The sequence below is a fragment of the Chrysochloris asiatica genome, unplaced genomic scaffold, assembly GCF_000296735.1.
Source record: "Chrysochloris asiatica unplaced genomic scaffold, ChrAsi1.0 scaffold00082, whole genome shotgun sequence".
NCBI lineage: Eukaryota > Metazoa > Chordata > Mammalia > Afrosoricida > Chrysochloridae > Chrysochloris > Chrysochloris asiatica.
The window spans coordinates 3,689,829-3,706,045 of NW_006408600.1; the positions used below are offsets into that span (position 1 = coordinate 3,689,829).

The 16,217-nt window shown below is 38.1% G+C and overlaps 1 protein-coding gene across 1 annotated transcript in view; it reads right to left on the reverse strand.

The window, feature by feature from the left end:
• The window catches only part of ITGA1 (integrin, alpha 1), a 182,509-nt gene that overhangs the window by 129,102 nt on the left and 37,190 nt on the right, over nt 1–16,217 (reverse strand). The window contains exon 3 of the mRNA XM_006865762.1: nt 840–952. Within this exon, the coding sequence (XP_006865824.1) occupies nt 840–952 (113 nt within the window). The remainder of the gene's footprint in view (nt 1–839; nt 953–16,217) is intronic.

The following is a 16,217-nucleotide window of genomic DNA, read 5'->3' on the forward strand; positions in this document are numbered from 1 at the left end:
TTGAATTACTGTATTGGAGAAAAATATTAAAAATACTATGGTCTACCAGAAGAACAAACAAATCTATATAGGAAGACATATATGGCCAGACTTTGTCTCTCCTACTTCAGTCATATTATCAGAAGAGACCAGTCCCTGGATAAAGACATCATGCTTGGTAAAGTGGAGGGTCAGTGAGAAAAGAGGAAGACCTCCAGTGACATGGAATGATGGAATGATACAATGGCAGCAGTAATGGGCTCAAATGATGTATTGCATTAGGAAAATCTGCGGAACAAGACCTTTTTAAAGTGTTGAAAAGCAAAAATGTCAGCTTGAGGACTAAGGTGTGCCTGACCAAAGCCATGGTATTTTCAATAACCTCATTTGCATGTGAAAGCTGGACAGTAAATAAGGAATACCATAGAAGAATTGATGCTTTTGAGTTATGGTGTTGGAGGATAATATTGAAAGTGCCATGGGATGCCAAAAGAACAAACAGATCTGTGTTGGAAGAAGTGTAGCCAGAGTGCTCCTTGGAGGCCAGGATGGCCAAAGTTCGTCTCTCATACTTCAGACATATTGTTAGGAGGAACCAGTCGCTGAAGAAGGATATAATGATTGGTAAGGTGGAGGGTCAGAGTAAAAGAGGAAGACCCCAAGCGAGATGGATTGGCCAAGTGGCAGCAGCAATGGGTTCAAGTGTGGCAACAATAGTAAGGTTGGCTCAGGATCAGGCAGTGTTTAGTTCTACTGTGCTTAAGGTTGCTATGAGTCGGCACTGACTACATGGCCCCTAACAACAACAACAACAATTGGGCATGATTTTGCATAATATTTTGTATTTTGCCTTTACATACCTGGTAGATCCAATTTTATGCAAGGCAGTGATTCACCTCTCCCAACTGGACACTTGTAGACATCTCCAGTCCTGTTCTTTGGTTGTCCAACTAAAGGAGAACCAATCAGTACCCTGGAAGTGAAATAACTCAATTAATGTCTTGAACAATGAGAAACCCTTTCTTTTAGTTACATTAAGATTAGTTTTATGTCACTCCTATAGATATGAGCAGGTATCTATCTTCTCTAAGCAATTTAGCTACTTGCAGAGTGCCTTCCCCAAATCACATGTTGATTTGAATTTACAAATGAAACAGATAAGAGAGAAATCTCAGAATAGCACTTAAATGATTTGTTTTATTAATTTATATCATTTTTTTTATTGGTGGCTAAAATAATTAGTTGTTGTTTAAATCTGCAACTGTGTTAGTAAGCAAAATGTGTAAATACACATACAAGTATACATGTTTTTCCCCACAAGAAACAGATCTTTCAAAAAAAAGTCAGGAAATACAAGTATTTGATCAACATACAATTTAATATTAGTATGCACTAGTTTGTAAACCAAAGTGTCATCTTTTAAGAGGACTAAGGTGTGTCTGATTCAAGTTATGGTAGTTCAATCACTTCATGTACATACTAAACCTGGACAATGAATAAGGAAGACTGAAGAATAATTGATGCATTTGAATTATGATATTGGAAAATACTGAATATACCATTGGACACCTATGAGAGTGAACAAACTTGTTTTGGAAGATGTAGTACAGCCATAATGCTCTTTGGAAGTGAGGATGGTAAGACTTTGTCTCACATATTTTGGACATGTTACCAGGAGGACCCAGACCCTGGAGAAGGACATCATGCTTGGTTAACATTAAAGAGGAAGACGCTCCATGAGATATATTGATAGTATAGCAACAGTAATGAGCTCAAACATAACAGAGATTGTGAGGATGGCACAGGGCTGGGCAGTGTTTCATTCTGTTGTACAAGGGGTCATTATGAGTAGGAAATGACGTAAGCATCTAAAAAAAATGAAAGTTTGTAAGCACTAAGAGAATAAGGGCAGCCATGAAGTCTGCTTTAAAGTCACTTGTCTTCTTTGACTAAAAATAATTTATAAAATCACTGTAATAGTGATTAATAGAAACAAACAAACAAAAAAGCATGATTCATTATAGTTTCAACAACTCATTTAACAAAGCCTCTCAAGAAGAGAATGTAAGAATGTGGTTGAGTGTTAAAGTATTTGGATGGACCAACAGATGTTGTTAGTTTGTTGTACTGTGACAGGTTGCAGTTTGCTGAGATGCTAAAAGCTATGCCACCAGCATTTTGAATGCCAGAGGGATCACCCATGGTGGCTAGGTTTCAATCAGCATCCCAAACTAAGACAGGTTAGGAAGGAAAAGAGGTAGAACACTTATAAAAGTCTAGCCACTGAAAACCTTACAAATAGCAGTGGGCAACTGTCAGACAGCACAAGAATACTGGATATTGAAACATGATGAACAGCACTAGAACAATGCCAGATACAGTGCTGGAAGATGAGTCCCTAAGTTGGAAGGAACTCAAAATACAACTGGGAAGAGCTGCTTCCTTACAGTTGACCAAGATGATGCCAACATACAAAGTTTTCAGGACCTTCATTTGTTAATGGAGGGTACAACTCAAAATGAGGAGACAGCTGCAAACAACCATTAATAATCACAACATGGAATGTGTGAAATATGAATCTAGGAAAACAGGAAGTTGTCAGAAATGAAATGGAACACATAGACATCAATGTCCTAGGTATTAGTAAGGTGAAATGGACTGATATTGGCCACTCTGAATTTGACATTCACATATAATCTGCCACATATAAGCACTCTGCAGTAAATGAAAAATTGAAAGAGGAATGGTGCCACATTCATCATCAGAAAGAACGTTTTAGATCTATCTTGAAGTATAATTTTGTCTGTGATAGGATAATATTCATACAACTAAAAAGCAGAACAGCAATATCACCATTATTGAAATTTATGCACAAAGCACTAAAGCCTGGGATGATGAAACTGAAAAATTCTACCAAATTCTTCAGTCTGAAATTGATAAAAAAAATGCAATCAAGGTTTATTTATAATTATTGGCAACTGAAATGGAAAGGTTGGAAACTAAGAGGAAGAATCAGTAGTTGGAATAAATGACCTTCATGATAGAAATGATGCTAGAAATCACATGATAGAATTTTGCAAGACCAATGACTTCTTCATTGAAAATACTTACTTTAAACAACATAAAAGATTACTCTGAACACGGAACTTGCCAAATGCAATACATGGAAACCAAACTGACTACATCTGTGCAAAGAGATACAGTGGAAAATCTCCATATTATCAATCAAAACAAGGCCAAGGGCATACTGTGGAACAGGCGATCAACTGCTCATATGCAAGTTCAGACTGAAGTTGAAGAAAATTAAAACAAATCATGAGAGCCAAAATATAACCTTGAGCATATGCCACTTAAATTTAGAGATCAAATAAGGAAAAAATTTGATGCATTAGAACCTAAAGACCCAAAATGAGAGATGTTGTGGGATGACATTCAGAACATCATACAGGAAGAGCAAAAGGTCAGTAAGAAGACAAGAAAGAAGAAAAACACCAAAATGAGTATCAGAAGAGACTCTGAAACTTGATTTCCAACGTAGAGTTTCTAAAGCAAATGGAGGAAATGAGGACATAAAAGAGTTGAATAGGAAATTTCAAAGGGCAGCTCGAGAAGCAAAAGCCAAATATTATAATGAAATGTGCAAACAACATGGCATTAGAACACAAAAAGTGAAGGACATAGTCAGCATTTCTCAAGCTGAAAAGAACTGAGGAGAAATTCAAACTTTGACTTGCAATATTAAAGGCTTCTATGGACAAAATGTTAAATGATGCAGAAAGCATCAAAACAAGATGGAAAAATGCTGTACCCAAAGAAATGGTCAGTGTTCAACCATTACAAAAGATAACATATGATCAATAGCCTATGTTACTGAAGGAAGTAGTCCAAGGTGCACTCAAGGTATTAACAAAGAAGAAGGCTCTGGGAATTGATGGAATGCAAATTGAAACTTTTCAAAAATTTGTACTGCACTGGAGACACTCACTCCTCTTTGCCAAGAAATTTGGAAGACAGCTATCTGGCCAACTGACTGGAAGAAATCCATATCTGTGCTCATTCCAAAAAGAGGAGATTCAATTAAATGTGGAAATCATAGGATAGTATCATTAATATTACATGTAAGGAATGTTTTACAAAAGGCAATTCAAAAAATGGTTGCAACTATATATTGTCAGAGAACTGCCAGAAATTCACATCAGATTGAGATGGGGACATGAAACGATATACATCATTGATAACATAAGATGGATCTTGGCTGAAAGCAAAGAATACCAGAAAGATGTCTTCCTATGCTTTATTGACTACACAAAGGTTTTTCACTGTGTGGATTGGAGTAAACTATGGACAAAATTGCAGTGAATTAATTTTTCAGAACACTTAACTGTGTTCCTGAGGAACCTGTTTGTAGGCCAAGAGGACGTTTTTTTAATAGAACAATGGAACACTGAATGGTTTAAAATAAGGAAAGCTATGTGCCAAGGTTGTATTCTTTTACCATACTTACTCAATCTGTACTCTGAGTAAATAATCTGAGAAACTGTGTTATATGAAGAAGAACATGACGTCAGAATTGAAGAAGACTCACTAACAACTTGAGATATGACAATGATACAACCTTGCTTTCTGAAAGCAAAGAAGACTTGAAATATTTACGGATGAAGATCAAATACCACAGCCTTCAATATGGGTTGCACCTCTTTGTAAAAAACAACAACAACAACAACAAAACAAACAAACAAACAAAACTCACCACGGGACCAATAAATAACATCAAGATAAATGGAGAAAAGATTGAAGTTGCCAACGACTTCATTTTGCTTGGATTCACCATTAACATTCATGGAAGCAGCAGTCAAGAAATCAAATCAAGTGTTGCATTAGGCAGATCTGCTGTACAAACCCTTTTAAAAACTCAATAGCAAAGATGTCTGTTTGAGGACTAAGGAGCACCTGACCCAAAGCCGTGGTATTTTCAATAACCTCATATACATGTGAAAGTTGGACAACAAATATGGAAGAATTGATGCAATTCAGTTATAGTGTTGGAGAAGAACAGAAAAAGTGTCATGAACTGCCTGAAGAAGAATCACACAACAAAACCTGTGTTGGAAGAAGTATAACCAGAATACTCCTTAGAAGCCAAGATGGCCAGGCTTCATCTCTCATACTTTGGACATATTATCAGGAGGTATCTGTCCCTGGAGAAGGACATCATGGTTGGTAAAGTGGAGGGTCGGTAAAAAAGAGGGAGAACCCCAATGTGATAGGTTGGCTTAGTGGACACAGCAATGGGATCAAGTATAAAAATCTCTATGAAGTTGGCACAGTACTGGTTGGTGTTTAGTTGTGTTGTATATAAGGTCGACAAGAGTTGGAACTGACTCAAGGGCACCTAACAACAACAACAAAAGCTGCTGATTCACTGATGTTTAAAAAGGTGTATTTAAAGATTCTGAAGGTTACCAACTAAATATGAACTCTTAGTAGTATATTGTAGACATCCAACTTGGTATTCTCTTAGTTTACACCTTTATTAAGGCACTCTGGTATCATAGTGAGTTACGAGTTTGGCTGCTATCTATAAGGTCAGCAGTTCAAATCTACCAGTTGATCAGTGGAAGAAAGATAAGGCTTTCTGCTGCCATAAATATTTCAGGGTTACTAAGAATCATAACAGACATAATGGTACCCTGGTGTGGCGCTGTTGGTAAATGCGCTGGACTGCAAAGCCATTTGAACTGCAAGGTCAAGCTCACCAGCTGCTCCTTGGAAACCCTATATGGGGTCGCTATGGGTGGGAACTGACTCAATGGCACTTAACAACAACATAGTTCCACCATAACCACCATCACAACATCATTAATGACTTGACTGACGATGATGTTGTTGTTAGGTTCTGTCTAATTAGTTCAGGCTGATAGCAGCCCCATGCATAACAGACGAAAAGACTGCCTAATCCTGTGCCATCTCACAAGTGTTGTTATGTTAGAGCCCACTGTTGTAGCCACTTTATCAATTCCTCTTTTTTCCTGACCTGCCACTTTACCAAGATGCTCTCCAGGGACTGGGACCTCCTGATAATAGTTCCTAAATACATGAGACAAAGTTTTGCCATTCTCGCTTCCAAGGACCATTCTGACAGCATTTCTTTCAAGATAGATTTGTTTTCCTGGCAGTCCATTGTTGTTGTTATTCTTGTTGTTGTGTGCTGTCGAGTTGGCTCTGACTCATAACAAAACAAAAACACTGCCTGGTCTTGCACCATCCTCACAACTGACAGTTCATGGTACTTTCAATACTCTTCGCCAACACTTAATTCAAATGCATCAATTCTTCTGTGGCCTTCTTTATTTATTATTCAATTCTTACATATGAGGTGATTGAAAATATGATTTCAGTCAGGCACATCTTAGTCTTCAAAATGACATCTTGACTCCTGAACATTTTAAAGCGGTCTTACTCAGCAGATTTGTCTAATACAATACATAGTTTGATTTATTGACTACTGCTTCCATGAACATTGATTATAGATCCAAGAAAAATGAAGTCTTAGACAACTTCAATCCTTTATCTATCATGATGTCATTTATTGGTCCAGTTGTGAGAATTTTTCTCTGTATTAAAAGGTCATTCATCCTGAAGCCTGTCATCTTTGACCTTCATCAGTAAATATTGCAAGTCCCCTTTACTTTCAGCAAGTAAGGTTGTGTGGTATGAATGATTGCAGGTTGTTAATGAATCTGCATCTAATCCTGATGCCACATTCTTCTTCATATAATCAATTTATTGGATTATTTGCTTAGCATAATGACTGAGTAAGTTTGGTGAAAGGATACAGCCCTATGGTACATTCCTGATTTTATACCATTCAGAATCACCTGGTTTTGCTCAAACAACTGTCTTTTGGACTACGTACACGTTCCTTATGAACCTGTAGAAGTATATCCTGGACATCCAACTTTTAAGTGTCTTATAATTTATATCTTTATTATGGACTCCGAGTATCATAGTGCCTTTAACAGTTAGGCTGCTGTTAAATGTTCTGGAATAGCCATTCTTCACAACGTTATACAGAGTTTGTTATGATCCACATAGTCTAATACCGTTGTATACTCAGAAAAGCACAAGAAAACATCTTTCTGCTATTCTCTTCTTTTAGCTAAGATCCATCTGACACCAGAAATTGTAGTCCTAGTTGCAAGTCCTCTTCTGACTCCAGCTTGAATTCCTGGTTGTAGTTGTTGTTGTTAAGTGCTGTAAGTCGATTTTGTGTCATACAACTCTGTGTAGAGTTTCTAAGGAGTGGCTGATGAGCTTGAACCACCAACCTTGTAGCTCAAATTGGCCTTGCATTAACCCACAGCGCCAGACCAGGACTCCTGAATTCCTGGTGTTTGTTGTTAAGTGCCATCGAGTTGGTTCCAAACCATAATGACCCTGTATAGGGTTTCCAAGAAGTGACTGGTGAGAATGAACCACTGACTTTGCTGGACAACTTTGTAGTCTAGCACATTAATTCACAGTGCCACACCAGGACTCCCAATTCCTGGTAGTTCCCTGGTAATGTAATGCTTTAATTGTTAATTATCTTCAGCAGATTTTACTTGTATGTGATGGTTTGTTTCACAGTTGGCCCCTGGTTTTGTTTTGGCTGATGATATGGAGCTTTTCCATCTTGTCTTTCCACAGATATAGTCAGTTTGATTCCTGTATATTCCATCTGGTGAGGCCCATGTATATAGTACCCTTTTTGTTGTTTTAAAAAAGGTATTTGCAATGAAGTCATTGGTCTTGCAAAATTCTCTCATGCGAGCTCCAGCAATGCTTCTGTCAGCAAGGCCATATTTCCCAATGACTGATCCTTCCTCTTTGTTTCCAATCTTTGCATTCTAATCGCCAGTAATTATCAATACATCTTGATGGCATGTGTGATAAATTTCATAGTGAAGTGGTTGGTAGAATTCTTCAATTTCATCATCACTGGCTTTAGGTATTGGTGAGTAAACTTGAATAACAGCGATGTTAACTGGTATTTCTTGTTGTTGTTGAAGTGCTGTCGAGTAGGCTCCAACTTAAAGCGACCCTGTATAGGGTTTCAGAGGAGTGGCTGGTGGGTTTGAACTGCCAACCTTGTGGTTAGCAGTCCAGTGCTTATCCTACAGTAGCATCACACCAGGACACCAGTCTTCCTTAATGGTGTATGGATATTATCTTATCACAGACAGCATTACACTTCCACAAGCATCTTTAAATGTTCTTTTTGACAATGAATGTGACATCACTGCTCTTGAATTTGTTGTTCTCGGCATAGTAAACCATATGACTGTTAGATTCAAAATAGTCAGTACCAGTATCTTGGTGGTGTTGTTCTGAAAAAGGTTGCTATGAGTTGGTACCCACTCGACGGCACCTAACAACAACAATGCCTAGGATATCTATCTATATGCACTCCATTTCATTTTTCACAACCCAAGTTTCCTAGATTCATACCTCATACATTCCATGCTCTGGTTATTAATGATGTTTGTAGTTATTTCTCCTCGTTTAAGCTTGTGCCCAATGAGCAAATAAAGGTCCTGAAAGCATTCCTCCATTAGCATCATCATGATCAACTCTACTTTGTTGGAGGCATTTATTCTGTAGTTGTATTCTGAGTGCCTTCCAACCTGAGGGACTCATCTTCTGGCAATATATCTGATAATGTTTTGCTGCCATTCATATGTTTTTTTAAATTTTTCTGATACTATATCTGACAATGTTCCAATGCTATTCATAAGATTTTCAGTGGCTAACCATTCAGAAGCAGTTTGCCTCCCCTTCCTACTCTGTCTTAGTCTGAAAGCTCTACTGAAACTTGTCTACTATTGGTGACCCTGCTGATATTTAAAACACTGCTGACATAGCTTCCAATGTCACAACAACACACAAGCCACCACAATAAGACAAACTGACAGACAAGAGGTGGACAGACAGCATCAAGATACTTATTTAGCAAATCAATATGCCTATTGAGAATTCAGAGGAATCTTAACATTCTGAAATAATAAACTTAAATTAGTCAAAGCTTAAAAATAAACTATGTAAATGACTTTACTTAACTTCATAATGTTATCTATTATCAGTACAGGATGTGGGAAACCTTACTTTTAAGTTCATGTGAAAAAGAGATGGGGGATTTATTTGACAGCAAATAAACATGACCCAACAGTATATCAGAGTGCCAAAAATGCTAATGTGACCTCAGGCTGCATTTGTTGAAATAGATGTGAAAAAGGAAAGTGATATGATTCTGTGTTCTGAATGGGTTATGCCATTCTAAGAACCTTCAAATTAAGAGGGACCCATGCAAAATCACATGTAGTTAGGAGACTATGTCTTAGATGGTTACTAGTCTTGTAATTTTGCTAGATTATTTGCTTAAGGGAAAATAATGGATGTTTAGCATGGAGAAGATATTTCGGAAGGAATGTTGTTGTTGTTGTTAAGTGCCATCAAATCAGTTCTGACTCATAGCATTGTTGTTGTTGTTGTTGTCAGGTGCCATCAAGTCGGAACCGACTCATAGCGACCCCATGCACAGCAGAACGAAACAATGTCCGATCCTGGGCCAACCTCACTACCGCTGCCACACTTGAGTCCATCAATGATTCCACCTGGCTGATCCATCTCGTTGGGGGTCTTCCTCTTTTTCTCTGACCCTCCACCCTACCCAGCATGACATCCTTCTCCAGCGATTGTTTCCTCCAGACTACATGTCCAAAGTAGGAGAGACGAAGCTTAGCCATCCTGGCCTCCAAGGAGCACTCTGGCTGCACTTCCTCCAAAACAGATTTATTGGTTCTTTTGGCAGTCCATGGCACTTTCAGTACTCTCCTCCAACACCACAACTCAAAGGCATCAATTCTTCTACGATCCTCCTTATTCACTGTCCAGCTTTTGCATCCATATGAAGCTATTGAAAACACAATGGCCTGGGTCAGGCGCACCCTAGTCCTCAAGCTGACATCTCTGCTCTTCAACACTTTAAAAAGTTCCTGTGCAGCAGATTTGCCCAGTGCAATACGTCGTCTGATCTCTTGACTGCTACTTCTGCGAGTGTTAATAGTTGATCCAAGAAGAATGAAGTCCTTGACAACTTCAATCTTTTCTCCATTGATAAGAATGTTGTTTATTGGTCCAGTGGTGAGGATTTTTGTTTTCTTGACATTTAGATGCAATCCATATCGAAGGCTGTGCATTGAGAGGGTGGAAATAACAGAAGTGCAAATGACAGTGCACAACTTTTTAAAAACTGAAATAATTGAGAATCTGTCATGTTAAAAAGGGTTCAAACCCACCAGTGGCTCCTCAAAAAGCCTATACAGGGTCACTATGAGTCAGAACCAACTCGACAGCACTTAACAATAACAACTTATCCTACAGCACCACACAAGGACTCCAGTCTGTTCAACAATCCACTCTTTGAAATTGTTAGAAAACTTGTTTACATAAATACAGGTTTTATTCAAAGGGATCTACAGAAAACCCATTCTACCCCTTTTTGGGCTTTGAACCACAAGGTTGGTGGTTCTAACCCACCAGTGGCTCCTTGAAAACCCTATATAAGGTCGCTATGAGAAGGAACTGGCTTGATGGTGCTTAACAACAAGTTATAATATAATGCCTTTGCAAAGTAATTTCTGGTAAACATAAAGAACCATAAAAATGTTTATACCCTTAACTCATACTTCTTATTTCTAGAACTCTTTCTTAAAACTCATTCTTTGAAAAAAAAAAAAAAAGGTTCTAAAATAAGGGGAAAAAGCTTAATAAAGAAAGACACATCTCATAGTGCTATATATATATTAAAGAATTAAAAGTAGTATGATCAACATGATCATTCAACAAAACACTAGGCAGTCACAAAAAAATTATAGCTAAGAATGTGCAGTAGACTGAAAAATGATTTTATCACCTGAAGTAAAATGAAAACCAAGATATTGAATCATATACAATATATTCATTATAATAGTAATAACAGTGCCATAGAGTCACTTCTGACCCATAATGACCCTGTATAGAGTTTCCAAGGAGTGCCTGGTGACCTTGAATAGCTGAGCTTGCAGTTCAAACTGACCTTTTAGTCCAGCCCATTAACCCACAGAGCCATACCAGGACTCCATGAGTGTATAGTAGACTTCATTCATTTCAAGTGATGTGGCTAAAACTAAGGGAAATGGGATCATGCTAATAAAACAGGGCTTCTTTTTTCCAGGCATTAGGAAAATTAAGGTTTGAGTAGAGTTTCAGTTTATTGTAAAGGGAGACTAAGCAAGGTTGAATGACCGAAAGAATCAGTAGTCAAGGAAAAGCTGAAGTAACATTAGAAAGTAGAATCCGAGAGTAGGTGGAAAGGATGGCTCCGGAAGGACAGCCTTATCTTAGATATGATGAAGGGCCAACATTTCCTTACTCATGACTCTTGATGACTTAACGTAAATGTGGTAGATGGCATGGAATTGATGGCCTTAAGAACTCCTTGCACTCTGTATGCATCTTTGTAATGTGCCTTTGTCTATCAGTGCTTTGAGAGATGAAATCTACTCTTTCTCTTCCTAAATCTGGGTTGGTGCTGTCATTTTGCTTTATCAGTAGAATGAAGCAGAAATGACACTGTAGCATCTGATGCTAAGAAATAAAAGGCTTTGCAGATCCCTTTTACCTTTTTAGGAAAGCTGTGAAGAAGCCCGGTCCAGTCTAATGGAAGATAAAAGGTCACATGGAGGAGAAGGAATGATTAAATCAACAGTTGACACAACTGTATGACACATAAGTGAAGTCATCCTGGAGTCTCCAGCCCTAGGTGATGTATTAGATAATTGAAGATGTATGAATATGGAGGTACTGGTGGTGTCGAAGTTAAGCTCTTGGCTGCTCACTAAAATGTCAGTGGTTCTAACTCACCAGCAGCTCTCAGTGAGAAAAACCTGTGACCTACTTCTATAAATATTATAGCCTAGAAAATCCTATGGGGAAGTTGTACTCTTTCACATGGTATCACTGTGAGTGGAAATCAAGTCAATGGCACCTAATATCAAAAACAAGTGCACAAATAAGCCAGGCAGCAGGAAAACAACCAATTCAGTACTCAGAATCACGAGAAATAAAAAGATTTTGTTACTTTAAGCAAAAGAGATTGGGGTGCCAGACAATTCATGAAACAAGAAAGGATAATAAAATTCTTGAATTTTTTTTTTCTTGATAGAAAACAGTGGCTGAAATCGTTTACTGATATTTATGGAAAGATATTAAAGAATAGTGTGGTGAGCTTGAGTACAGTGACCAAAGTTTTAAATGACAAGGCTCATACATAGGGCAGCTAGGTAGCTCCTCAGATCTATGTAAGTTAGGGATACTTCAGAAGGTGCTTCTACAGAAGAAAGAAAATAAGCTTCCAAACAAAACAAAAAAGAATATAAAAATTCAGACCACTGACATAGAGTTGCTTCTGACACATACCAGAATTACAGGACAGAGAAGAACTACTCCAAAGGATGCCCAGAGATGTAAATCTTTAAGGAACTAGCTGCCTCATCTCCCTTGGAACAGCACAAGCTACCAAACTTTTGGGTAAAAGCACAATGCTTATTAACACACTGCATCACAAGGGCTTACTTACAGTTCTAAGATTCCATCACCTGAGGTGAACAGAAATACATGCAGATAAAGAACTGACTACTTGGTAACATGAAACACTAACCAGGGAAAGTCTAGTACAGTTGGCAAAAAGTGAGCCCTAAACAGCATTTTAATTATTAAGATGCTGTGGACCTAGAGGCAGAAAAAAAAGAAAAGTCTTAAATAACTCAGGAAGAGATGTGGTATTTGGAGAGCAAGGACTACAAGAGAAAGATGATAAGGAGGTAAAGGTGTCTGAAACACTAGGTAAAACTGTCACAGACAGTTGAGCAACGAGAGTGGGGTTGGCAAGCAGTTGACTTTGAAGGAAAGGTTAGAGCCTAAGTTCTGACCTCTAAGACAATTGAAAGCTCTTGGGGCATGATGATAATTGAAAACTGACCTGAAGAAAAGCTTGAATTGTGGTTTATTGTATATTTTGAGCTAAGTAAACATAAAAAAAATTGGTAATTGGAATGCGAAAGTTGGAAAAGAGGAAGTACCAGTAGTTGGGAAATCTGGCCTTGGTGATAGAAATCATGCTGCAGATGATATGATAAATTTTGCAAAACCAACAACTTATTAATTGCAAATACCTTTTTAACAACATAAACAGAGACTATATATGGACCTCTACAGAAGGAGCTCTGGTAGCGTAATGGTTATGGATCGGGCTGTGAACCACAAGGTCAGCAGTTTGAAACTACCAGCGGTTCCGGGGGAGAAAGATGAGCCTTTCTGCTCCCGTAAAGATTTACAGCCTCAGAAACCCTGTACGGGGTCGCTATGAGTCGGAACCGACTCCACGGCACACAACAACAACAACAATAACAACAGATGGAACACACAGGAATCACACTAACTACATCTATGGGAAGAAACCACCACTTGATTGTCAGTTTATCATATTGTGATGGCTTGCGTGTTGCTGTCATTCTGGAAGCTGTTTCAATTGTGTTTTATTTACCAGCAGGGTCACCCATGGTGTATAGGTTTCAGATGAGCTTCTAGATGAAGACAGACTAGGAAAAAGGAGACATGTACTACTTCTGACAGGGTTTCCGAGGAGCAGCTGGTGAATTGGAACTGCTGGTCTTTATGATCCAAACCAACTTGATAGTTTACCACATTAACTGGCAGCACCACACCAGAAGTCTGCAACAAACAACAACAACTACTTCTGAATGTTTATTCAATGAAAACCTTATGAATAGCAGTGGAACTCTATGAGATAGCACCAGAGTATTGAATACTGAAACACATTGAATCATTCTGAATCTGACGACTACATGTTTTACTATGCCAGGCATGACAAATTGAAGAAGAATGGCATCACATCATAAAGTTTTGACATCTATCTTGAAGTAAAACGCTGACTGTGATAGGATAATATCCATACACCTACAAAGAAGACCACTCAATACAGCTATTATGCAAATCTACACACCAACCAGTAAAGCCAATGATGATGAAACTGAAGAATTCTATCAACTTTTTCAGTCTGAAATTGATCAAACATGCAATCAAAATGATAATTGAAATGCAAAGGTTGGAAAACAAAGAGAATCAATAGTTGGAAAATATGGTCTTGGTGATAGAAATGATGCTGGAGATAGCATGATAGAATTTTACAAGACCAATAACTTCATTGCAAATACCTTTTTCAAACAATATAAAAGATGACTAATGGATCATAACAAACTATAATCACAATACTTTGAAGAATGAAAATTTCAGAACACTTCACTGCACTGGAACCCATACACAGACCATGAAGCAGCTGTCAGAACAGAAAAGAGGATACTATGTGGTTTAAAGTCAAGATAGGTATGTATCAGAGATGTAGCCTTACATCATATTTATTCAGTCTGTATGCTGAGAAAATAATCCATGAAGCTGGGCTGTATGAAGAAAAACACAGTCAGGATTGAAGAAAGGCTCATTAACAACCTGTTATATGCAGATGATACAACTTGGCTTGCTGAAAGTGAAGAGAACTTGAAACACTAATGAAGATCAAAGAATACAACCAGCAGTCTGGATTACAATTCAATGTAAAGAAATTAAAATAAAAATAACATCATGATAAATGGGGAAACGATGAAAGTTTTCAAGGAATTCATTTTACTTAGCTCCACAATCAATGCTCATGGTAGCATCACTCAAGAAATCAAATGATGCCTTGGGCAAATCTGTCGCAAAATGTCTCTTTGAGGACTAAGATGCACCTGACCCAAACCAAGGTATTTTCAATGCCTTTTATGCATGAAAAAGCTGAGCAATTAATAAGGAAGACCAGAGAAGAATTGGTGCATTTGAACGATGGTTTTGGTGAGGAGTATTGAAAGTACCATGGACTTTCAGAAGATTAATAAATCTGTCTTGGAGAAGTACAGCCAGAATGCCCTTTCTTAAGAATCGAGAATGAGGACAGTTCATTTCATGTACTTTGAATATGTTATCAGCAAGGACTATTCCCTGGAAAAGGATATCATGCTTTATAAGGTTCTTAGTGTGGCATTGTAGGATAAACACTGGAATGTTAACCACAAGGTTGGTAAATCAAACCCACCAAATGCTTGTTCGTACAGGGCTGCTATCAGTCGGAACCAACTGGATGGCTCCTAACATCAACAGTAACAACAAAGTAGAGGGTCACCAAAAAGAGGAAGACACTCACAATGAGATGTATTTATAAAGTGACTACAACGTTGGTATCAAACATAAAAACAATTGAACCAGGCAGTGTTTCGTTCATAGTGTCTCTATGAGTTGGAACTAACATAAAGGCATCTAACAATAATAATAGACCATAAAAGAATCAATACCAGGATTTCAGAGTTATGGTGCTGATGAAGCATATTGAAAGTATGCAGCCAGAATGCTCCTTAGAAGTGAGGATAGGAAGATTTTGCCTCATATTCTTTGTACATGCTGTCAGGAGGGATCAGTTCCTTGAGGAGAACAGCATGTTTGGTTAAATAGAAGAGGAAGATCTCCCCGCCGACAAGTTAGACAGACACAGTGGAAGCAAAAATGGGCTCAAACATGGCAACAATTGTGACGATGAATCTGGACTGGGCAGTGTCTTGTTCTATTGTGATTATGTCACTATGAGTTGAAAATGACTCAATGGCACCTAACAACAACAACAAAGGCCAAGGTGTGAGACTTCAGAAACGGACTGAGTAACCAAGGATTAAGACAATAAATTTGGTGGTTGGGTCAAGTGGTAAACAATGGATTAGCAGACCAAATGGAGTCCTGGTCTGGCATTATAGAATAAGCACTGGATTTATAACCACAAAGTCAGTGGTTCAAACTCACCAACTGCTTCTCAGAAACCCTATACAGGATCTATATGAGTCAGTATTGATTAGATGGCACTTAACAACAATAACAATAACATGGCACAAAACAATTTTTTATATTTTTCTTGCACTGATCAGTTGCTCTGACAACAAGCATGTTGTTGTTGTTAGGTGCCATTGAATCGGTACCGACTAATTGCGACCTTATGCACAGCAGAATGAAACACTGCCCGATCCTGGGCCAACCTCACTTACTGTTACGCTTGAATC